Raw genomic sequence first — 24,900 nt, 5'->3', positions numbered from 1 at the left:
TACATCATAGAAAATTTAATGAAAAGAATAATTAGATTAACTATATAATATATTCTTATAATATATCTATTTATGTGTTAATATATTCTTTTTATAAATCTAATTGAATCTATTTTTATTTAAAACTTAAATCTAAAGTTACATTTTTTTACGGAGGTAATATCTCGAAATTCTCGTTTATATACATAAAAACATTCGCTGACAAGTCGTACAACTCCTTTCCGCAGACAATCCCATGCTATGACCAGCATCGGGAGGCGGAGATCTACGGGGCAGTCGGCGTCTCGGCGACACGCGCCTCCCTTGAAGGCACCCGCCTTTTGCCCCACTGCTAACGGGACCCAGCAGTACGAGGGCCCACTTGTCATTGTGCCATACTCTCTGTACCAGCACATCGCCGCAGGTCGGTCCCGCACCGCACCTCTTCCCTCGCCCCCGCCACGTCACCGCCGAAATAATTAATTTCAGTCCCTTTACGACCTCGTTTCCCAAGCGTCCTTCCGTTCGCTATCTCCTCTTCTTCCTCCCTCCTCCCCTCCCCTCTCCCCCTCTCTCTTCTCTCTCTCTCGCCGTCCACGCGCGACAACGCGAGACACTGGTCAACGCCCGGGTGGCAGGCGGCTCCGGTGGGGGTGTGAGTCTAGCTCCGTCGGTTGCGCCGGAAGAACGCGGCGGGCTGCTGCCTTCGGCCCTCGGGTTCCCATCATGGGGAGGAACGGTAGCGTGAAGCGCGGGGCGTCTTCGGGCGCCGCGGGTGCTGCCGCGGGGCCGCCGTCCTTCTCTGTGAATCCCGCCGACTACCGGTTGATGGAGGAGGTGGGGTACGGTGCGCACGCCGTCGTGTACCGCGCGATCTTCCTGCCGACCAAGGGTGTTGTGGCGGTCAAGTGCCTGGATCTCGATCAGCTCAATAACAACATCGTGAGCTCCTGTGACACCTTCTCCCTCATGTAATTCGCTGGGTTTTCCTCGGTGCTCTGGCTGCGGGTGCCATCTGCTGTTTGATCTAGCGAGAGATCCGTTGGTCGATTGCAGTGGATTTACTCTTGATTTGGTGGCTTGGAAATCGGGGCTGAATTTTGATCCGTGTAACGCACTACCAGATCAATTCGGACTGTGCTTTGGCATCAAGTAGATACGACATCGCATTTAGGCCCAGTTCGGCTTACCTCGTATTTGGCTTGATCAGCATTTTTTTTTCCCGGCTAGAATAGTATTTTTCTCACACAACATTTTAGCTTTTTTTGGGGCAGTTATTATTTTGCATGGTATATTGTGGGCGTGGGCGCTTGAGATGGAGAGTTCAAATATTTTCTCGGGGGTCTTTTACTTAGTGTGACTGGAAGGTGCCGGGTTTGAGTCGCGGTCTCCTTGCATTGCACAGGCGATAATACCCTTTCCCAGACCCTGCATAGAGCGCGCATAGAGCGGGAGCTCTCTACACTGGTACGCCCTTTAGTCCTTTACTTAGTGTGCTTGTCACCTTGGGAGCTTTCAACTAAAAACTGCTGAAGAGTTCTATGCCAGTTTAGCAGTCCTATAGATAGACCACAGAGAACTTGCATTTTAAAAAAAAAATATTATAAATAATCATTATCTTTTTGCAGAGGTGATTCGCCGTTTGTTCTTTTATCATTCTACTAGATTGTTTCTTTAATTTCTGGTATTTTATATTGCACATGGCATCATTTTCTGCACTGCACAAATTTAAGATTGTATATTTGGACAGTGATTCTATTATCTTTTGACCGTGTACATTTTATTGATACGATGAGCTGTTGATGATAAGCTAGCATGATATTAGGCATAGATTGTTCTACTTGATATCTCAGATCAGTGCTCATTGTTGAGGCTGTGTCCCTACTCCCTAAGTACTAGTTTGATGCTTGTTTAAGCACAGACTTTCTAGTTTTGTTCCACCCAAGCTTTCATATTTTGGGTTGGTAGCAGATCGCATTGGTTCAACTCATCCTAAATAGTATGAGAGTACTGTACATTTGGGGCACAATAGACGTCTAGTAACATAATTTCAAAATCCAAAACTTGTAAAATGTCTGTCTAAAAGCACCTTTTTATGCTATCGCCTTCTATTTTTAGCTATTAGTTCACTGGAATATTAGATGGACTTGTTCCTTTTACTAATACTGACTGTGCTTTCTTCTCAACACTCCATTCACTGGTGAGCTGGCAGGCAATTGCTTCTTTGCCAATGGAAGCCAGTCACTTTATGGTCTCACGCAGATCATTATCTGCCAATAATGCGTCACAATTCTCCTTGTTATCCACCTTTTGTGGCTGTTGCTATTCTTATTCATCTCTAGCAACTTGCAGGTAGTTCATTTTTTGGCATTTTTGCATTTGTTTTTGAAACTTCCGCTATGGTATGTGGTAATATAATCGTAACATAGCTTTGAAGTGGCATCCTCCTCGCCCTCTAATCCACTGTAAAGCAGAAACACTATCAAGGTTTTGGAATGCCAAAGTTGTGCAAACTTTTCTAAGGCTGAATGAGTGGCATGTCTTCACTGCTTGGTGTCAATTGACACTTTATTTTTCCTTATGAAAGGCATAAATGAATTTTGTTCTTACCACTGTTACATTATTTGTAGGATGAAATACAAAGGGAGGCTCAAATAATGAGCTTGATAGATCATCCTAATGTCATCAGGGCTTACTGCTCTTTTGTTGTGGAGCACAGCCTTTGGGTGATAATGCCGTTCATGACAGAGGGTTCTTGTTTACACTTAATGAAGATCTCATACCAGGAAGGTTTTGATGAGCCGGTCATTGGCTCCATTTTAAAGGAAACTCTTAAGGCTTTGGATTACCTTCACCGGCAGGGTCAAATACATCGTGATGTCAAGGTTAGCATTAGTAGAATATTTTTGGGTAGAAAGTGTAGTCATTTGATGTATTTGTTAGTCATTGTTGTTTATTTTTGCTCAATTCGGCACTGTACAGGCTGGTAATATCCTTATCGATGGTGCTGGGGTAGTGAAGCTTGGAGACTTTGGTGTTTCTGCTTGTATGTTTGATAGAGGTGATAGGCAAAGATCTAGGAATACATTTGTAGGAACACCATGCTGGTAACTTCTTAACCAAATTTCTATAAATATATTTGTATAACTAGATCATATTTTTACATGTTTTTCTTTTTCGAATTTTCTATGTAGGATGGCTCCAGAAGTGCTCCAACCTGGCACTGGATATAATTTCAAGTATGTTAGCTGTGTATATATCTGTAATTTATTTCCACGTAAGACATGCCAGGATTTATCCTAGGAATTGACATTAATGCCTAAAGATTACCTTTCTCCGTGAATTGCTTTATATATGGCCTTCCTCTTGCATCTAAACAGATCTAGTGTTACTTTTTTCATGGCTGTTTGTTCGGCCTTTTGTATGTCAATCGGTAGACACTATTAATTCACACCCATTCTCATTTTTGCACAGAGCTGACATATGGTCATTTGGAATCACTGCTCTTGAACTAGCACATGGCCATGCTCCATTTTCGAAATACCCCCCTATGAAGGTAATGCTTTGGCCTGCGCATTTGGTTCTGATTTTTTATTGTTGTGCTAATAGATGTTGTAATGAATATTCCAAATACCCCGCGACATGTAGCAAATTGCAGTAAGTCTTCAATTATTACCACTTACCTGTTAACCCTGTATGACCCAGCCCATAATCTAACTGGTGGTAGATGGTCTCATGGGATCATCTAGTTATTCCCTACCTAACAACACAGGCACCCCTATATATTAAACTTGTACTTTGGTTGTAGGTTCTTCTCATGACCCTCCAGAATGCACCACCTGGTCTTGATTATGAACGTGACAGAAGATTCTCAAAGGTAGTACCTGTCCTTTCAGTTGATTATCTGTTATGAACCATTTATGTGGTTAGCTGCAGTAGGTTGTGTTCTATTGTTTACCTATCTAAGTAGGCATTTTCAGTTGTGACCAGTCATTTAAAGAGATGGTTGCAATGTGCTTGGTCAAAGATCAAACAAAGAGACCAACAGCTGAAAAGTTGCTAAAGCATTCATTTTTCAAAAATGCAAAGCCTCCAGAGTTGACTATTAAGAGTATCTTATCTGGTTTACCTCCTCTCTGGGACCGTGTAAAGGCTCTCCAGGTATGCTGCCTTATTTAATGTTATCATGAAATACCCCTCCCTGATCATGGAAAATGTAGCTGAATTTTCCGTGTACCTCCAGCTTAAAGATGCAGCACAATTGGCTTTGAAGAAAATGCCTTCTTCTGAACAGGAGGCCCTCTCCCTGGTTTGTGACATACCCTTCCTCATTTTTATATTCTGTTTGGTACTCTTCTTAATATTCCGAGTTCCTTTTCTATTTTTAATCATCATCATTACAGTACTGCTCTGGCTACATTAGAGTTACGAGTTGAAAGTTCACCTTTGTTTAGTGTGCATGTGTTCTTTTGGTAAACAGGATTCATCAGTTCTGCATTGTTAACATACCATGTGAAGTCAGATCTTGCATGAAGTTAATTGTATACATGGCACCTTTCGACTGTGATAGTTTTGGTTGAACATGTATTATGATTAATTGGTAATGTTTATGAAAAGTTATTAACTGTATGATAGACAGCAATAGTCCAACAATTTCAGTACCATATAACAAAATATTTGCTGATATACTACCTGTCTATGATATACTTCCAAATAATTTGTTAACAAGTTGACTGTTAAGCATTGAAAAGGCTAACAACATAAGAATAATACATGTATGTCATGTCTAAATGGTAGGCATTCACTGTGCTAGGAACATTGGGGTATGGATACATCTCAGAAACCTTTTGAAGTTCCTTTTCTCATGTATTGTTCACTTATCTGGTTCAGTCTCCATACAAATGTGTAATGCTGAGTATTTGCCCCTACATGGTACATGCTATTCTGTAAATAGTCACGTGTCACATATATTAGCAGCATTCCTTTTGTTGTAGAATTTGGGTAAATGCCATGGCTATTTTAATAGCCTTCTTATCATAAAATTGCATGGATTCATACAGAGTGAATATCAACGCGGTGTTAGTGCATGGAACTTTGATATCGAGGATCTCAAGGCTCAAGCATCATTGGTAATACTTCTACACTGGTTCCCTTTTCCAATATAGACCTCATTTTCATTTGACTTTCCATCCACTCACAATTATCATTAAACTGGCTAAATTTACAGATTCATGATGACGAGCCACCGGAAATAAAAGAAGACGAGGACATTGCAAGAAACATTGAGGTTGAAAAGGTCTAGTAGATTATTATTTTTTTCTATGGAAGTTATTTGATTATTATCTTTAGAAAGCTTGAACATTATTTCCAAAAGAAATATTTACAAAATATGTTGCAGAGTTGGCATGTGCTCATCTTTGCAATAGAACTCTTGAGTTTCTTAATGTTGATTACTTACCTTGTTTCAAAGTCGTAATTTTGTTATGTTGAAGCAAAATGCAATTGAATATCTGTATATAACTGTCACTTTTTGGTCCTTCAACAGGATTTATCTTCACGGAACCATTTGGGAAAGTCATCTTCAAATGAATGCAACTCCAGGTAAAGCCAAATAATTTTTAGCATCTTCTAGTGACTGACATTTTAATAGCTCTAGAAGTTCAGCTTCTATCCTGTGGATTTAAGTAGGATGCTATCGATATGGAATGATCAGTATTCTTGACAGTTGATATTATATTGTTTTAAACTATAGTGTTTGTGGTGAAATGTATTGTTTTGATATATTTCAGGCAGCGAGCCTTTGCCAGCACTTTAAATTCGGATGGAAACAGCCCCACCACAAACGAAGCTTTTGATTTTGATTTTGATTTTAGCGATGCTGACACTACAAGAAGGGCTGATGGATATGAAAGCAACATAAGAGAGAATGATTCATTGCCCTCTACATCAAAGCGAGATCCAGAGTCGAATCATTGGACAAATGACGGTGGGCAGAGACAACTGACTTCTGGTGGGAGCAATAGCTCAGCAGCTGAAAGGGGCTATGGTTTTGAGAGGTGTACTATCTATTCAAGTTTTTTGTTTTTATAAGAGCGTTTTAGGTTTCTATTTTTGTTCTGTAACGTATGATCTGCAGTGACTGAATGGAGTGACTTTTAAATGAAAATGCTTCGCGATTTTATTTTATTCTGATTTGTCATTATTGTTCTATTATAATGTATGTTTTTTAGGTAAATTCTAGTATATTTTGTAAATTTAGCCTATAATTTTATGAATGTGCATCAGATAAAGTGGAGAATCTCAGTTAATTTGTTTACATTCTCACTAATTATTGCTGCCAGAATTTCCTGAATTAACTGTTTATCTTGGTGTAGCAGTTCCTTTTTTATTAAATCTTGTTATGGTAGTAAAGTGCTTATTTGTAGACCAGGCATATGCTTCTTAATGTATATAATGGTTATTATTGCATTTTTATTTCCAAAGAAACTTTGGGCATGGTTAATGGACTGTCATTATTTAGTTATGCTGAGTGCTTATTACTGTTTGGTGTATGACAGGGATGCAGCTGTGCAAATGATATCTGACAAACAAAGAAGTGAGATGAGAAAAACAGCAAGCCTTAGTGGTCCACTTTCACTGCCAACTCGTGCTTCTGCAAATAGTTTGTCAGCTCCTATTCGATCTTCAGGAGGTATGAGTGTCCACCTAATTATCACTGCAAATTTTCATTGGTTTAACTACTAGTGTACATAGAAAATATGCGCTGGCAGTCTGGCACTGCTGTAGGTTTTCTATATTTATGTCTTGTCCAGCCCATTAGAGCGACGCAATGGTGCATCCCCAGGCCATGCTAGGGCAGGCACAATATTCATGTGTGGTACTGCATGGTACAGTTCATGGCAACCCTAGGATATGCTTTGTTGGTTAGAAACAAGATAAATTTGAATTGTTTCCTTAATTCTATATATTAATTCTTAAGAGTATAGTTTCCCCTTTATGTATGAGGACAGGATTGTTTCTTTTTTAATTAAGCGATAAATAGATTTAGAGTTCCTACCTCCGTGCCCATGTGGTCACCTGCTTTGGTACTAAATTATGCCCATGGCAATATATCTGCTGTTTGTATTTGTTGTGCCGTTTAGACATTAACCTTCTTTTGCTCATTCTAGGTTATGTAGATTCATCAGGTGACAAGTCCAAGCGAAGTGTAGTAGAGATTAAAGGCCGCTTTTCAGTAACATCTGAGAATGTCGATCTTGCAAAGGTAAGTGAACTGGGTGGATATACAATTGAACTTAACATTACTCTTTTCTTAAATTGAGTAGAAAATTTTCAGGAGTCAATTTTATAAATCTTTACTTTGCAGGTTCAGGAAGGTCCACTTAGTAGTCTCTCCCGGAAATCACCAGAGGTGAGGTTGCTGCCATTTAGATCATGGTTATCGCAGTCATGAATTCGTGGTTAACTCTTGGTTTTCTCAGGGTTCACTGCTAAGAAAATCTGCCAGCACTGGTGATTGTTTGGTTAATCCTAAGCTTATGGTATAACCCTTTCTTTTCCATGATTGTGTTTGTTCTAATTTCCCCAGAAAATTGCAATAAATATTTTTTTTTGTGGAGAAAAGAAAATTGCATACATCCATTGCAGCATTTGAGTTTTTGAGATGGGAAACGAGCCCTAAAAATATCGAATTGAAGACATTAAATCTCAGACCTACTAATTATTGCCCTTCTACCATTTCTTTAGATCAATTTGCAAATTGATTATTGCTCAATAGTACCTCATATTAATTGATGGATACTTGAAGGGCATTTGCTGGTTCTCAGACATCTGATGGGAAACTTCCCATCAGAACCTCCAACCTGTTCGTCGCAACATGGATCGACAATTACTGCAATATCCGAAAATATATTCTGCAGCATTTGAAACTGCAATGAAAATACACAAAAAGTAGCAATACCCTATAAAGAATTAAACTGATTAATATCACCTGCTGTCTAAAGTGGGCTAAAAATCATGAGTTTGGGACCTAGCATGTTTCAGAAGAAGTAACAAAGGCTAAGATGAATCATCTTTCCACGTTAGAACACAAACATTTGGCAGTAGCAGTTGCAATGTAACAAAACCAAAGTTGCAACATATAAAAAACACAAAAAAATAGATTCTGTTGCAACATAAGAACACATCACACACAAAAAAATGGATCTATTGTCGTCAATGATGATTTGGAAACTTCGTAGACAAAATATTGATGTTGCAACTGTTGTTCAAAATTGTCATACTGAGTCTGAAAGTTGCAAAAAAAAAAAAAATCTACCACAACATCCGAAAGATACAATCGTCACAAAAAATCATCAAATTGTGTAAAAAAAAATCTATCATATAGCGTCTTCCTCACCATACCAGGAATGATCCTCCATTGATACCTCACAGGCACAGCTGATGGGCGCTGTTACACGCTGGTCAAGCTCATGCTAGGACAGATTGCTCCGTTCACCATATATGATGTTCAGCAGTGGCTGGGATAGGGAGGCACTTGCATCACCATTTTCATGGTGGGGGCGGAGGGAACTGGGAGTAATCAATGAAGAGCGTGGGGGATGTTGAAGGAGGCTGATAGCAGCCAAGGCGAGGCTGAAAGGCATGGTCAGATGAGACCAGAAATGGATCGATCTTTGCCTTGGCGCAGGTAGAGAGAGAGGGAGATTGAGGGAGGGAGCACATGCTACTGCAGCAGGTATTGGACCAATTTGTTGTACAAAAGATGGTTGACTGGCGTGCGAGTGCTGCAGGAGAAAACGAAGGGGAATAATGTGTCATCCAGATGGACCTGACCAAAGAAATAGAATGAAATCAAAGAAAAGCCATAGAAAAAGAAAAAAAATATGACAAAGTATTTACATCACAGCTGTTCACTTCACCGTTTCATCGTAGCTGACACAGTTAATGAGGAACCTGACACAGTGAAATAGATAAGGATGGAGACACCGATTTTTTTGAAGCCAGTGTGGGTGTGGAAAGCGTCTGTTATTTTATTGGCATAGGATGCTCAGGTTGCAGCATTTCCGATACTTAATAGCTCTAACATTGTTGAGTCACTTCAGTCTACGTTAACTATTGTTTTATTGCTTTCATCGGAAACTGTTTGTTCCTTATAGTTATGTTTTATAAGCCAATAAACTATTTACTAACCGTTTAGATGCATGAGATCTGTGGGGTTTTTTTTTCGTGGGATATTTGTGACTACAGCATGTTGACCATACATTAAATAAGAGTCTGCATATTTTCTATGAATTTTGTCGAACTCGATATGACATTATCAATTTTTACAACAAAAATTTTGATATTGCAGTGTAACGCTAATCAGCTGAAGGAACTCTGCAATAGTTCAGTATCATCTTCAGTATTAATTCCCCACCTTAACAACCTTGTGCAACAGACCATGTTTCAGCAGGTCTGGAGGGATCTTTTGATGTCATCCTTCATTTCTGTTTTAAGAATTAAATCATTTGATAAAAAAATTGATTAACAATTCTCTCTCTTTACTTTAGGATCTAATCATGAACCTACTTAGTAACTTGCAACAGAATGAGAAAGTTGACGGTGAGTGTTTTTTCCTTTGTTGAAGTTGGAGTTGTTTGTTTCATTGCCTGTTAGATAAAACTCTCTTTCCTTCAGGAACACAGTCTGGAATATCTTCTCAAGTTCGAACGATGGAGAATGATAAAGTGGTACGCATCAACCTAGCTTATGATTTCAAGTGTTGACGAATGAGTTTCCAGTCATCAGTCAGTGATTCCTTCAATCAATATTTTGTTCACTATTGTTCACTGTCAATTAAAAGGTGTTTTCTGTACAGGCTGATACAGCTAACTCTGAGAAGGAACGGTCATTACTTGTTAATATTTCAGAATTACAGTCTAGGTATGCCCACTTATGCACAAGTGATGTTACATAAAATTCCAATGGTAAATATCTCAGGAACAGTTATGGCAACTTTACAACCCCATATCACATTTAATTTTTTGTTATGGCACCACTTCTATTTTGTTTTGGCAACCGCAGTTGAGTAGCTGATCTTAGGAACATAATTTCACTATCAAATTGAATCAATTCTTTTAGTATGTTATTTTGAACATGCATATTGTTTGCAAAGACCACTTGTATTTATTGCTAGAATCACCAAAAGTTATTTACCTCTTTTTTTCCTTTGCAGGATGATAACATTGACTGATGAACTAATTGCAGCTAAGCTAAAACATGTTCAGGTCAGTACCATTGTCTCATTTTACTATTTTTTTTTATATCAATCGTTACCGAAAAAAAATGGTGACATGGTGGCATTTGGATTCTGATTCTTGTTTCCCTATGGTATTTTCAGTTGCAGCAAGAGCTAAATGCATTGTACTGCCGAGAAGAAATTGAGGATTTTAGGGATGAGGATAACGAAGAAACATAATTGAGGATCCATGCCGTATAAATTACCTGCCTCTCCCTGAGACGTATGAATTACCTGCCTCTCGCTGAGGTTACGGGAGAACAAGAGAAGGAAAACGGGAGAAGGAAAGTTGTGGTGCCGCAAATATTTGATGGATCTAGAGACTAGCTGTGGTTCTATGGAATTTGTTCTTCGAAGGTTGTGACCCTGGCCTGCTGCCATCAGTGTGTATAACCGTCTTTCTTTTAGTTACCTTTTTTTTCATTAGTTCGAGGTGTTTTTTTAGTGACCACAAGATTGAGGCGTGGTCATGCTGCTATTTCGGCCAATTGGAAGTAGCTGTGATTATGTAGTCCGTAGGCTACCGGATGGATATGTATGCAGAACTGCAGAAGACTGCATAATAAATTGTATTTTATCCAGCAATAGGATGTATATTAAATATTGGCGCATTCGAAGATATTGTATGATATAGGGCTAATTCGCAAACATCCAAACAGAGTTGTTTGCATATATCAAATAAAGTATGCGTTTACTCAATTTGCCACTGTCACCGTGTTACGTACTAGATTGTTTTACTGGCATTACAACCTGTTACAGCTCTGGGTAAATCTTGTCTATAATTGATCTACAGTATTTGTTTTAACATTGGAAATCGAGCACATGAAGTGATTTTTCTCTTTTTATTTCTCACTTTCTTTTCTTTTCCTCCTTTTTACTCAAGCTCGAAAGGATGATATGGCCACTCATTGGGGTGGCAATCGCCGGCTGCTCTAACTAACGAAATTAGATCTCCGGCCATTATTTTCAGACATGAGACTGCTTAGGTAAAGAAGATTATGTTACGAAGGTTCTAGGTGTGAGCTAGGGTACCGAGGATAACAGTCACATCAATAGTATCAAACCCTTCAAGTGCAACCAAATACTAAAGATTCCTCGCTTAGCTTATAAACCGTACTTTTTCAACCAACAAATATTATTTTTCTCTCATAATAAATCAACCAACAGTACTTTCAGCCATGACTTATCAGTCAAGCGAACAGGGCATATATTTGGGGAAGCAACAACTATACATCAACAAAGTTCTACAACTTTCCCTTAAAAAATGTGCAGCCCCCCCCCCCCCCCCCCCCCCCCCGGCTCCTTTTATCTGTATTTGGGATTCTAAATGTTCCAACAAAGTCAGTGTTTTTGCTTGGTTCTTATGGATAGGCTAAATACAAGCAACGTTCTCAAAAGGAAAAAACACAAGCTCGAAGGCAACAACTACAATTATTACCCTGTTCGTTTGATTGTATCAACCATGCTTATCAGCTATGATACAGTGTTTTTCTCTCACAACAAAACAACATCAGCCGGCTTATAAGCCACAGAAACGATCAAGCGAACAAGGTGTATGTCCTATGTAATAACAATGTTGAAGAGACGGCTTTCCACGTGTTCTTTAGCTGTTCTTGGAGATTCCTAGGTATTCATTGGAACCTTACAAGTGATTTTTTCTAAATGATGATGCAAGCAAAGCCGAAACCCCTTCTTCATCGAGATCTTCATCATTGGCTCCTGGCATATCTGGAAGCAGAGAAATAACTTCATCTTCGACAGAGGAAGTCCCTCCTTTATCTCTTGGAAAACCTCCTTTTAGCGCCTCCTTACTTTGTACAGTTTTTTTCTCTTTTTGAAAATTAATAAAAATCTCTTACGGTGGGGGTCTCTCCTGCTTTATTTTCGGGGTAAAAAAAAAGGATAACAGTCATGATGTCAAGTTATTTCGTCCATGATTGGTGGTTTGGTATAAATTATGATATGTTTTTTTTTGGAATGAAAAAAAAACTGTTGGTAGAATGTTACAAAACTATTAAACTAGATTTTCAATGCTCAATTTTTTAGATATTGTTAGGACTTAAGGTTCAAGATGCTCTGACCCCTCTTCAGCCTAAAAAACAAATATGACGCGAGTAGCTGCCTCGCACGCCGCGGGAAATACTGGTGCCGCACGCGCAAATCGGCGGCCTAATCACTTCGGCAAGGGTTCGGCAAGCCCGCGACGTTCGGCCTCGTGAAGGGCAGACGAATCACGATCCGAGGTAGCTGCGTGCCCTTGCATTCATTTTACTTGCACAAAATTTTTGCATCGCCTTGTCATTTCTTCTCACAAGAGGAAGCAAAAGGATTTGTTACGTGCTAGAACATTTTCCATGTTTCTGAAGTTCTGAGGGTCAATAGTTACAAGGGGGGACATACATAGGAAAATTTCTGCAAGTACAGCAGCAACAACAAGAAGCAACTAACAGGAAGGCACAAACTAGCATTTCTCCAGTACCGTTAACATCCTACTGCTAATCTAGTCTCTCGCCCTGTCAGCTTCCATGGTTGAGCTGCTAGTACTTTCACCGGCCTCGTTTGCTCTGCGGATCTTCTCTGAATACTTAGCAAAGGCAGCGGTAAGGGCTGACCTTACATCAGAGCCTTTCTTCTTCTTCGACGCATCTGACTTTTCTACCGCATCTTGCAAACTGTCATCTGTAGAAGGTTGACCTTTTGCTTTCTCTCGGTCAGGGGTATCGGGTACTACAAGGTTTGGTCGGGCTGAAACCCGTTTGAATGGCTCATGAAAGGTGTCATCGAGTCGCTTTACCTACAACAGTTGAACATATATACACACATATTAAGCCAGGGAAACAGGGTTCGGCAGAAAAAAAAACTCAAAATCCAGTTTGCGGTTTCTGTCAAAGGGATAACCAGTGTGTGCACGTTGTAGTACCTTCCGCTCACCAATTCCTGGGCATCGAGCCAGCTCCTCCATAGAAGCATTCATGATTGTGAGAGTGACTGCAGATACATGAAGAACAATAACATTTATATGATGCATATTTATTTGCTGGATTTCTTGTGTTAATGCTACTGCCATATTGAAGTGCCAAAACAGAACATATTGCCAGACAAGTATACTTATGGAGGAAGTTGTAAGGCTTACAGGTCAGGGCGATTCTTTGTCCAACTTACCCCAAAAGATGAACCAAGTGTGACAACATCTGTTTTATTAACATGCCGAATGGATGTAAGCGCGTGTGTCAACTGCAATTATCCAAAATTATACGTAAAAACATAAACAAGGCACTGAGACTTTAATAGTTGATAAAATATTTCACTACCATCAACCCAAAAGGGCAGAACAGAGAGAGCTGTATTGAAACCATTCGCAATGACAATGCTAGAAACATGGTTTGAAATAGAGAGAGCGCCACAGGGGTATATTTCTTGCAAATCGTAATAGCGCTATTTAATACCAGTTTTTCTGATCAACCAATGACATAGATCATTAAATTATCTTATTCCTGAGAGGGTTCCCAGGAAGCATATATACCCGTGATAGATAGTCGTTATCCATGTGCTCACGAATAATGTCAGCTGGCTTGTTTTCATATACTTTAATAGTCTCCAAGTACCGACCACATTCCTCCAGGCTACAAGAGAGAACAGTTTGTTCAGACAACTTACTCTTCAATCTTTATAACCACATTTACATCATCAATTCATCATGCAATTGTTACGGAACTTCTCTGATTTGTGTGATGGAGGACCATTTAATTCTTTTCTAGAAAAAACAAAGACAAATATGTGCAATTATTTTAGTTGAATATTAGATGATAAATAAGATTCGTTTGGATGCAATAAAAAAAGACCCAGCACAAGGTGATCCCAGAACTATATTCATATTTATGTAGAACTGATATAACAATACAGGACGGTTCACAAAGAACAGGACCAAAAAAACATTTACTGAATCCAAGCACATTAGAGTTACTATGGGAAAATACCTCCAACCGCACAAGAGGGTGCAGTCATGAAGCAGCGCTGTTCTTGTAATTTCATGCAAAGGCTTGATTACATCTTCCTATGAACAGTGAAAAAGCTAGATTTTTAAGTTGAGAGTTGAGATGCTTCAAAGTGAATTTACTATGGCAAAGCAAGTACGTTGGTCAAGTGACTGAAACTTACAACATCAACATGGCACAAGATGACACGCAGCCTGAAATTCTTCTGCAGCTCTCTTATCCGATAGTACAAGTAGTCTGGATGTAGAAGATGGTACCTGATACTGCATCCATAACAACAGAAACAGAACAGTAAAAATCACAGAACAACAACGGTGCCTCAACAAACACACTCTGCGGCACCATTTTGTCCTAACACTAATCAACATTGAAAATCGCTACAATACAGCACAGCACAGCACAGCACAGCACAGAGAAGTAAAACCAGAGAATTTTTTCTCACAACAAAAGAATACCTCATGGCACTGTCTAATAATATACAGGCAGGAAAATGATGCCTCCTGGTAGATGCACATTCAACCAATCTACACAAGTCCAATTCAGAATTTCTAAAGACTGGCACTGAAGACACGATAAGACGCAGAGAGTGCTAACCTTAAGTACAAGGCACATGATGACTGCCCAAGCACGTAGTCCGGCACGACTTCTGCGAACGTCCACCTAGCATTCCTGATGTGCTTCAGCAGAGGGTTCCCTCTCTGACGAACAAGAATGAACAAAAGACACGAAATTTGCTATAGAATAAGGGGACAGGAACCTGAAAACAAGAAGTCAAAAGTGTCATGGTGCCAGAAATCACACCCCAGTACCTGCCTATGACTGACTAGAATGGCGTTCTTGCTCTGGGGCGTCGACGCTGAGGGGCTAGCCTGAGGCGGCCTGCGCCAGGAAACCCAACACGTCAGAGTCGAGGCCGGCGTCGCAGGTATTGAGAAGAGGAAGAGAGGGAGGACAGTATAAGGTACCTCGGGGTGGTGGTGGTGGGCTGGGGAGGCGGCGGCGGAGGGGAGTAGAACTCGGAGGACTTGAGGAAGGAGAAAGCCTGCGAGAATGATCCCGAGGACGACGACGAGGATGAAGCGGCGGCGGAGCTGGCTAGAGGAGGGTTGTAGGAGGCCGGCTTCGTGGAAGAGGAGGAGGTGCCGGTGCCGAAGACCTCCTGATAGGACGGGATCTTGATGAGGTTCTTACCGGGCTGCCCCTCCGGCGGCGCCTGCTGCTCTCTTCCTCCTTCCATGGCAGCGCGGGAGACCGAGAGGCGTCGCCGTACGCGGACGGCCGGGCGGGGAGTAGCGACACGCGAGTCTGACCGTCGCTGCCTGCACGGAACCTGTGTGGGCCGGGCCGCCCGGGGATGTGAGAGTAACAGTTACGGAGGGGAGGCTTTGCTGGCTCTGTCTTTTTGGGCCGGGACCATGGGCTTCATTTGGACTAATTAGGATGGATCATCGAATCGTCGTAGCGTGTGTGATTTGGCCTTCGCCCGTCCTTACACGCTCTTGTGATTTTGCCTCCAATTGTATGGAAGTCACACACGTGGACACGTAGACCAAAGCTTCTGAAGGTGTGAAAGGGCCTTTGGTCCCTTGGTAGGACACTCTAGTGTTGCACATTTTTTTTCTGGTTTTTTCTAGAAAAACTCACAATCTCTTCTTTGCGTGTGTACGGACAAGCATGTGGTGTGGATGTAGAATATGTGAGTTGTGTGTGTCCAAGTTGTACTCGATAAAAAAAGCGCCAGTTTGAAAATGAAATTTGTGTAATTGGATAAGGAAAAAGTCTACTTAACCCCCCACCTTTCATACTTGGTTTACTTCACCCCCAAACTATGAAACCGTCTGTTTTACCCCCTGAACTTTCCAAAACCGTCTATTTTACCCCTGGATGGTTTTTGACAGCGGTTTGCTACAGTAACATCATGTTTACTACAGTAACGGTGGGTTTGCTGCAGTGCCGGTGGGTTTGATTTTTCTTTTTTTTTATTTATTTTCGGTGAATTTTTGAAAAATCATAGTAAATCATAGAAAAATCATAAAATGAAAAATCTAATTTTATTGGACTCCACATGAGTAGATCTACACAATGAATATATAATACGGTATGCTTTAGTACAAATTTTTTTTGTAGCTTTAGATTAATTAAAAAATCCAATTTTATCTGTAATTAATTAGAATTTATCTATAACTAAGTTATGCATAGTCCAATAAGTACGAAAATTTTACTATAGTTCAAGCATACAATAATTAGCGTACCATAAAAATTTCACCACAATTGGACCATAGAAGCTGCAGCTATAAATTATTCTAATTAATTACAGACAAAATTAGATTTTCCAATTAATCTAATGCTACAGTAAAAATTTTGTACTAAAGCATACCGTATTATATATTCACTATGTAGATCTACTCACGTGGAGTCCAACAAAATTAGTTTTTTTATTTTATGATTTTTCTATGATTTACTATGATTTTTCAAAGTTTCACCAAAAATAAAAAGGAAATCCAAATGCATCAGTACTGCAGCAACCCTACTGTTACTGTAGCAAACCCGCTGTTACTGTAGCAAAAACCTCTGTCAAAACCCGCCCAGGGGGTAAAATAGCCGGTTTTGGAAAGTTCAGGGGGTAAAACAGACGGTTTCATAGTTGGGGGTGAAGTAGACCAAGTATGAAAGGTGAGGGGTTAAGTAGACTTTTTCCAATTGGATAATCGTTCACCCGATGGGATTGCAATCGAGTAATTGGATTTCTATTGCAAAGACTTGTCTCATTTGAAAATAAAATTTGCTGAATTATATTTGCAATCAAGTAATTGATCATTTCAGTTTATTTGACGTGGCCTTGTTCACTTGTCTTATGAGCCGTACTATTTCAACGAACGATCAGTATTTTTCTCTCACAACAAATCAGCGAACAGTATTTTCAGCCATGGCTTCTCAGCGAAGCGAACAAGACCACAGTTACGATAGATGTTGTATATGTCCCTTCACATTTTTGAATCAATCGTTTTTTGCCATATTATGGCAACTACATGTTTCTATGCGTCATGCTTTTGTACCTTTATTATTGTTTCTGGGTGAGAATTTAGGCTAGACGATTTGGTTCGGGTGAGAATTTACCCTGTGTTCTTGATGTCCCGCCTCTATTGTGTTAGGAGCTAGCTCTGCTGCTGCATTTAGCATGGGGCAGACGAGAGCAGGAGCATGATTTTCAGAGCCGCCAAAAACTGGTGAAACCATTTTAGGTCCTAAATTTCAGATGGAGTTGTTTTTTTACCGCTTGTTAGATTTCCCTATAGCATCAAGTCCTCACCGTCAAAACCTGATGGCTCTGAAGCTGCAAATTTCACTATTAATTGTTTGTTTTATGTAACTTTAATGTGCAAATGAATCATGGGCAGTGTTTCACTATTAAGCTGCAAACTTCAGTGCTTCTAAATGCGTAAGTTCTTACATGAACCCTGTAAGAGGTCGATCTTTTTACAAGATTGGGATCGACATGGCCACGACCGCGAGCGAGGTGCAGTTCGATCGAGTACCTACACTCCTGTAGGCAGAGGAGCATCATCACCACGCCCAAGGAGGTTGCCAATGGACTGCGATCTGGTCAAGGGTCACGACCGATAGTGCCTATTTGAAGATCCAACCGACCTTTTCTCCTTCCCCAAAGTGAGTGATTAAGGTGCAGTGGCATTATTTTGTCATATTTAAAACCTTGGATGCCTAGATGACGAAGTAATAAACAATATTGCATTGCCCTGTTGTCTGTATTTATTTGTGGTATGGCTCATGCACCCAATGATTTCTCCTCTATGCCTCTCCTCCCATCTCCTATCTTTGCTCCCTGTGAACAAAGTATGCATTACATGAACAGTTTTAGTGTTCCATTCCAAATTAAGAGGATCTTATGATTTAAGTCCTTGTCATGAACTCATGATTACTTGGTCGGAGAAATTGTGGTTGGGCTCACTGTATTGTTGGTATTGATCTATTTCTACACGATAATTGAAATATCCATCATTCTTTCATACGTCAAGTTGTTATAAGGCCTGCTAGCAGACCAATAAAGAATAGAGCCATTTCTATTTCCCCGCTTTTAATTGAAAACTCCCATTTTCTGAAAGACCTATACTATACATTTCTTTGCCATGAATAAGCCTTTTTTTATTGGGTGATAAAAGAATTCACTGATTGAACTCAGCCGACATGTTGTGCCTATCCATGATAAATATGCTATTTCTATATCCAACTTAGGAGTATGTCATTTTAGGCCAACAATGCAAATACAACTTCAGTTTGCCATCTCCTTCATATATGCTAGTATTACTCAACACCTGCTTTGGTGCTTCTGCATTTGCCTCCTGTTATATGAAACGGTATACATGCATGTGCTGCTACTATTTGATTAATTTATGCCTGATTTTATGTCCACCTTCACCATGCATATGCTTCAGAACTACGATTATTCACGCTGCTGTTTTCAGGCATTTTTTTTTCATGAGCCGACTTTTGATAACTAAATGCTTCATACAGCCCCGACGACTACAATGGTTTTGTTGGCAGGAGACCTCATAGAAGTTGAGAACTGAGCAAAGGCCATGGCCGTCACTAAATTCTCGCCATTTGGAGTGTCTGAACCACGACGGAGCACGACTGGTAAAATGCAGCCGTGGTTAGCGCCAAAGGAAATGCTCATCAATGACAAGCATCTCCAGGTACCATGCCCTTTGCTCCTCCCTTGATCTGGTAATTTGTCATGTACTCCAGACACAGTGGTTTGGTTTGGCCAAACTATTGTATGAAGTAGAATACCAAAGGATAACTGAGTCGAAATTCGGATTTTGTTGATCATACTTAGTCGGGTCACTAAAATTATTCTACACATGCTGGTCACGGTAGGTTCATTAAAATGGTTCTCTTTTGCATATTATTAGTTTTTTAATTTGCTATTTAGTGTAAAACATATGTGCTACCTAATGTGCATGCATTACTACCTCCAGTTCCGATTTACGGATTTCTATGCATTTTACTATTTATCTAACCAGGGGATCCACACTAAGCAAGACTACTCTCGCACCTCATGCATGGAGGAGTGCTATTGCAAAGAAACAAGGCAACCCTCCAGATGTTCAGATTCAAACCGTATTGCATGCAAGTCTAACAAGGGTTATTTTTCTTTTCTTTTCTTTTGACATGTTTAGAAGTTTATCTTCATGCTGAAATCTCTGGCTATAGAGTGCTCACTGTATACGGCTATATCCTGTTGGAGCATGGATCCCCCGCTCCGCTACTTTTGTTCCGCATTTTCGCTTGCAGTCCATTTGCAGTTTGCAGCACGGCGCAACGCGGCAACGGAGGCTGCCGGGCCGGGGCTGCAAGAGCAAAAAGTTAGGTGGCATCATGGGCGGCGCGTGGGCGTGGGCCGCCGGGACCCTTCTTCTTGACTGAGATACAGGCAGCTATGCAGAGGCGTCATCGGCTCATCGCAATTTTTTTTATCTCTCTTCCAACAGTTTGAGGCTGTTAGCTTCTCTTATAATTCGTATTTTTCAGCTTGTTTTTTTCAACCATAACAATATTTTTTTTACAATAAATTAATTAGAACAGTGTTTCATCTCGTTTTTTCAGCAAAACGAATGGGACATTAATACGATGCTCTCCCTCAATCGAGTACTCCTACAGGCAGATAGTCAAAGCCATGAGACCGTACGGCTGGTAACAGCAAGGCTGGCCGTTTGCACCGGGTGGTTAATGCAAGCTAGCGCGTTATTGTATACTAGCACAGGGCGCGCGCCCTTGCGCGCGTGGGTAAGTACAACGTAGTGATATATATATAGGAAACATATGTGTAGATGGGATGAAGGAATCTAACTACGTTTTTTTTATCTGAAGGCTCGTATCATTAAGAAGATATGGTACTATTGGCAATAATCGATGAAGCAACACGATTTACAGCGAAGGCTTGTGTGGCGTGCTGTGATACATAGGATCAATACGTGTATAGCAGATGTAGCACAAATCGTAGAGGAATTTGTAAACATATTGAAAATGTAGTGGGCCAAATATATTAGAAATAGATTACAACGATTCTTCGAAGGCATGCACTTAGTGACCTAGCACGGAACAAAAAAAAGAAGTATCTAAGTAGAAAGACATGGTTTTAGTGGCATAGTACAGACCAAAGAAAAGTAGCATTTAAGCAGGTGTATTTATAGTTCTGGAGATGAACGACATACTAATACATAGCTGTTGACCAGGTAGGAGTCGTTTCCTGAGGAGCCCTTGTCACATACAAACTGGACATAGTGTGTTGGGCATCAAAGTCTTTGAGCCAACAGGAGTCACTTCCATGTTGCAAAATGATGTAGTAGTGCTAAGCTTCTGCATTTTATAGCATTTAAAAAACGAATAGGAGTGTAGTCAGTACAGTATGTAGCTGTAAGTATGTTGACAAAAGAAGTCTCAGGGACAATAAAAGGTTTTGGATAAACCAAAGAATGATTAGCTAGTTCCTTTGTCGATCATAGAAATAACAGTGATAAAGTCTTTTTTTTCTGTACAATTTGTGGAAAATACGTTAGGAGAGAAAAAAAAAAGAAATTGATAACAACGATCGTAGCCGATATAGAATGGAAATAGTCGAATGTCAACTGCTGTTGTTACGATCTTATTTATTCGTTGGAATATCAAGCATGGATATTCGCCTGTCGTGCGAATATGGAAAAGCCAGTAATGGTCACTACAATGGAATGGCATGATACACACTGTACTTGTTATTGCAGTATCCATAAAAATAAGAAGCATTTTGGAGCTTTGCTGCTCACCTGTGGATTCAGGGCACTGGGCACGCAACCAATTCCCCCTTCAATTTGGAAAGAAAACACCAAACCTGACTGGATCAGAAAAAAAACAGATGTAGATATGTGTCGAGTAAGGAGAAGGTAAAAATACAGAACATACTGCACTCACTCTAAAGACTGCATGAGAAAGCAAACAGAACAGGCACTTCGGTACCCAAAAAAATCAATAATTCAAATGTGAAAAAACAAAACGCCTCAGATGGCAGCTTCAATCAGTTTGTGGACTGAGAGGTTGATCCTTAATCAGTCTGTGGATTGAGAGGCTGATCCTTTTTTTCCATTATCACAGAGACTTACAATGGGTATGCAGATCACACTTAGATTGATAGCAACAAAACTCTAAAAACACAAGCAGCTAGTGCATTCAATCTCGTAGGTAATCCAAATACAAAATCAAATGAAATGGTATTATCTTGTCAATTTAGGTATTTATTGGAAATTATATGATGTTGATCATTTGTAATAGTCCTAAAAAGGACTTTTGTGATATAATATTGGAAGGACTATTATTTTGGGAAAAAAATGTTGGTTTAACGTAGAAACACTTTTATGGTTAAAAGGAGGACTCAATTTCAAAGCGCAATCTGAAACATGTCTTAAAAAATTGTGTAGCCATTATTATTTTTATCCATAGAACCGTAAATGAAAACTGAGTAAGGATCTTGACCAGTAAACATAGTTGTTGCACTTGATTGTATTAAGCTGCAGGCATTGCTTCGACTGATGAGCCGAATGGCAGAACACTAATAAGCCTGTGAAGGTAACTGTATTAGACTATTAGTGAATCTATCTCACAAATCTAATCTGAACTCAAAATATTAGGGTACTATGAAAATGTTACCAAGTTGAAAGCAACAGGCTGGAATCATGTACCATCATGAAGGGAGAAATCTAAGTGAACTAAACCTGAGCAGTTAACAGAAAACGGAATTACCCATCCAAATGGAAATTGGCTGCAGAGTTGATACTAAGGAAAAGCAATGTCATATTTCAGATAGCAAAGTGCATAGCTATAGTTCAGACGAAGCTAATACATAGCCTTAGCTCAGAAATGCATTAAAAATTGAAGTACCCTGATATTTGCAGTTTCAGCAAGTAATAATTGCCTTGCTAGGAAGCCCAATTGCCTTTACCATTGTGAGGACCACTGCAGGCAGCAGCGGCACTCGGCCCTTGCCCCGGTGGCGTTGATCCTTGAGTTTGTTGCAATCGAACACGTATATCGCAGCAGGGAAATAGAGGCTGTGATAACGGATTGAGGAGAAAATAAAATACTGACAAATAGGTCATGAATATACAAGGGTGTGGTTTATTACCTGAAGGGTTGGATATGTAGTAGGCATACTCTCTTGGGTCTGGAAGATGTGCACCACTGAGCAGGCATGGGCACCGTTCCTTCCATTAAGGGGCAAATAATATCACCCTACACATATGACATATTAGACAAAAATAGGAATAGAAGAGTTTCGATCGTTCAAGTTTACCTTTCTAAAACGATGCATAGAGGAAGGTAAAAGAGAGTTATTTCAAGGTTACAGTGGCTTGAACTAATGATTGTAAGATGTATGGCATATGCACATGTAGAAGATGATCTGCACTCTGCAAATCGATCGCACAAAAAAGCTGATATGCGGACTATGTCTTTGAGCATTTAGAGCTTGGATTTGTAAAACTATAGTGGCGGGCCGCGCCCCTGGGCAAGAACGATCTTGAATATACTTAAGAAAATAGCATGTCAGTAGGTTCAAGCATGGCTATGCATATATTACAGATGATATGTACCGATGAGGATAGGCCAAAAGAACATATTTATGATCAATACATAGCCTTAGCTCAGAAATGCATTAAAAATTGAAGTACCCTGATATTTGCAGTGTCAGCAAGTAATAATTACCTTGCTAGGAAGCCCAACTGCCTTTACCATTGTGAGGACCACTGCAGGCAGCAGCGGCACTCGGCCCTTGCCCCGGTGGCGTTGATCCTTGAGTTTGCTGCAATCAAACACGTATATCGCAGCAGGGAAATAGAGGCTGTGATAACGGATTGAGGAGAAAATAAAATACTGACAAATAGGTCCTGAATACACAAGGGTGTGGTTTATTACCTGAAGGATTGGATATGTAGTAGCCATACTCTCTTGGGTCTGAAAGATGTGCACCACTGAGCAGGCATGGGCACCGTTCCTTCCATTAAGGGGCAAATAATATCACCCTGCACATATGACATATTAGACAAAAATAGGAATCGAAGAGTTTCAATCGTTCAAGTTTACCTTTCTAAAACGATGCATAGAGGAAGGTAAAAGAGAGTTATTTCAAGGTTACAGTGGCTTGAACTAATGATTGTAAGATGTATGGCATATGCACACGTAGAAGATGATCTGCACTCTGCAAATCGATCGCACAAAAAAGCTGATATGTGGACTATGTCTTTGAGCATTTAGAGCTTGGATTTGTAAAACTATAGTGGCGGGCCGCGCCCCCGTGCAAAAACGATCTTGAATATACTTAAGAAAATAGCATGTCAGTAGGTTCAAGCATGGCTATGCATATATTACAGATGATATGTACCGATGAGGATAGGCCAAAAGAACATATTTATGATCAAGAGACAGACAATAAAGACCAAGCAATATGAGATTGTTTTGCGACCAATTGACTGGACCGATCTCATTCGGAGTATGTACAATGGTTTCCTGCAGAAAAGAGGTAAATTAATTTGGTGGGTTTCAATATGGTGGGATAAGTGGGGAGCAAAAAACAGAAGTTGTATGGAGTTACATTTTTGTTGACTGCGTTGTCACCAAAGAGTTGTCTGCGAAATTTTCCTGGTCCTGCTGGTGAGCTGGTCATCCAACAGGGGAAAAACAATCATAATGGGAAACAACTAATGAGGATGCAAAACTCATTTCCACTATAGGAATGTGTAACCTCTTTTTTCTGCAATGTAACAGCAGGAAGAGAACTGAAGAGGTTTTTTTGTCTGACATGGCAATTTCCATTACTTGGTAACTATCATCATGTACCATGCTGAAAAAAAATCAATTCCTAAGTAGGGCCATGGCCCTTTATGGCGTACATGTAGCTCCGCCACTAAACAATACAAATCTACTTTAGTGTGAAATGTACTTCGATTCAGATATTTTTGAACTATATGCGGTGGCATGGATAGAAGGAACCATTATATATACACGTAGTCTGTTGGCACCAACAATACAAAATCTGATTTAGAGGAAGTCAACACAAAAAAAAACCCAAGTGGAAAAAGTACACCTATTTGAGCAGCGTAGCTAAAATGCGAAGGAAAACCTATAGTATGCAATGTAAGAATACAAAACCTGTTCATACCAACAATACAATTTGGAAAATACACCTCTTTGAGGAACCTATCAGAAATCTAAAGGAAATATAAAGGATGATTTGTATTGCGCAATAGATGAATGCATCTAAAATGTATGGCTTCAAAATTTCTAAGTACAAGATGAGGATTCACGGATACAAAGTACATAGGAAATAATTCTTAATAATTGTTTACGGCAGCTATTCCTAGCGCATGGCTCAGTTGTCATATGGTAAACTAAACTAATCGAAAGCCTAACGTTGAGCATTTGGTAAACACGTTTAACTGATTGTAAGATGCACTGAACTTATTGTAAGATGGAAAGGAAAGGAAAAGGAGGCCAACTGATTGTGCAACTAAGACAAGAGCATGCCCTTTTTTTGTGGTAATTGTTGTGCAAATTAATCTACCAGATACCAATGGCTTTTAGGTCTATCCAGAACACCTCAAA

The 24,900-nt window shown here is 39.9% G+C and overlaps 2 protein-coding genes and 1 long non-coding RNA gene across 5 annotated transcripts; 1 reads left to right on the top strand and 2 right to left on the bottom strand.

Annotated features, from left to right (window-relative positions):
- Positions 1-508: 508 nt before the first annotated feature.
- Positions 509-10,951, top strand: LOC136531787 (uncharacterized). Of its 3 annotated transcripts, none has more exons than XR_010778096.1 (22): positions 509-921; positions 2,610-2,864; positions 2,962-3,086; positions 3,174-3,218; positions 3,454-3,535; positions 3,788-3,856; positions 3,970-4,140; positions 4,223-4,288; positions 5,040-5,108; positions 5,207-5,275; positions 5,525-5,580; positions 5,769-6,035; positions 6,537-6,670; positions 7,149-7,243; positions 7,346-7,390; positions 7,461-7,520; positions 9,332-9,433; positions 9,531-9,582; positions 9,658-9,710; positions 9,839-9,947; positions 10,196-10,247; positions 10,361-10,439. XR_010778096.1 is itself a non-coding variant. In XM_066524434.1 (22 exons), the coding sequence occupies exons 1-22, from the start codon at positions 706-708 to the stop codon at positions 10,436-10,438; spliced, it is 2,217 nt and encodes a 738-aa protein (XP_066380531.1). In that variant the 5' UTR covers positions 509-705; the 3' UTR covers positions 10,439-10,951. The 3 variants fall into 3 exon arrangements, 2 of the variants coding, with proteins under 2 accessions (XP_066380531.1, XP_066380530.1); XM_066524434.1 differs by having other exon boundaries at positions 5,207-5,266; positions 9,839-9,903; positions 10,361-10,951; XM_066524433.1 differs by having other exon boundaries at positions 9,839-9,903; positions 10,361-10,951.
- A 1,642-nt stretch (positions 10,952-12,593) lies between these two features.
- LOC136531789 (DNA excision repair protein ERCC-1-like) lies at positions 12,594-15,547 on the bottom strand. The gene is made up of 9 exons (XM_066524436.1): positions 15,219-15,547; positions 15,063-15,132; positions 14,848-14,951; positions 14,417-14,516; positions 14,236-14,312; positions 13,782-13,881; positions 13,417-13,492; positions 13,179-13,246; positions 12,594-13,052 (listed from the first exon to the last, which is right to left on the bottom strand). The coding sequence occupies exons 1-9, from the start codon at positions 15,488-15,490 to the stop codon at positions 12,759-12,761; spliced, it is 1,161 nt and encodes a 386-aa protein (XP_066380533.1). The 5' UTR covers positions 15,491-15,547; the 3' UTR covers positions 12,594-12,758.
- An 8,219-nt stretch (positions 15,548-23,766) lies between these two features.
- On the bottom strand, positions 23,767-24,345 carry LOC136531786 (uncharacterized). The gene is made up of 3 exons (XR_010778095.1): positions 24,041-24,345; positions 23,891-23,954; positions 23,767-23,805 (listed from the first exon to the last, which is right to left on the bottom strand). It is a non-coding gene; the product is annotated as an uncharacterized lncRNA (long non-coding RNA).
- Between the last annotated feature and the right edge of the window lie 555 nt (positions 24,346-24,900).

This window comes from Miscanthus floridulus, unplaced genomic scaffold (assembly GCF_019320115.1).
Source record: "Miscanthus floridulus cultivar M001 unplaced genomic scaffold, ASM1932011v1 fs_439_1_2, whole genome shotgun sequence".
NCBI classification, from domain to species: domain Eukaryota; kingdom Viridiplantae; phylum Streptophyta; class Magnoliopsida; order Poales; family Poaceae; genus Miscanthus; species Miscanthus floridulus.
Note: the sequence above shows the minus strand (reverse complement) of the source record. Positions and strands in the feature narration are given on the sequence as shown.

What these genes read in the sequence shown, in the direction of transcription:
- LOC136531787 (XM_066524433.1), top strand. Translation starts at nt 706, where the DNA reads ATGGGGAGGAACGGTAGCGTGAAGCGCGGGGCGTCTTCGGGCGCCGCG. An exon ending in TCTCCCGGAAATCACCAGAG is followed by an intron (nt 7,391 to 7,460) that starts GTGAGGTTGCTG and finishes TGGTTTTCTCAG; the next exon opens with GGTTCACTGCTAAGAAAATC. An exon ending in ACAGAATGAGAAAGTTGACG is followed by an intron (nt 9,583 to 9,657) that starts GTGAGTGTTTTT and finishes TCTTTCCTTCAG; the next exon opens with GAACACAGTCTGGAATATCT.
- LOC136531789 (XM_066524436.1), bottom strand. Translation starts at nt 15,490, where the DNA reads ATGGAAGGAGGAAGAGAGCAGCAGGCGCCGCCGGAGGGGCAGCCCGGT. An exon ending in TCTTGTGCCATGTTGATGTT is followed by an intron (nt 14,313 to 14,416) that starts GTAAGTTTCAGT and finishes CACTGTTCATAG; the next exon opens with GAAGATGTAATCAAGCCTTT. An exon ending in ACCCTCTTGTGCGGTTGGAG is followed by an intron (nt 13,882 to 14,235) that starts GTATTTTCCCAT and finishes TCTCTCTTGTAG; the next exon opens with CCTGGAGGAATGTGGTCGGT.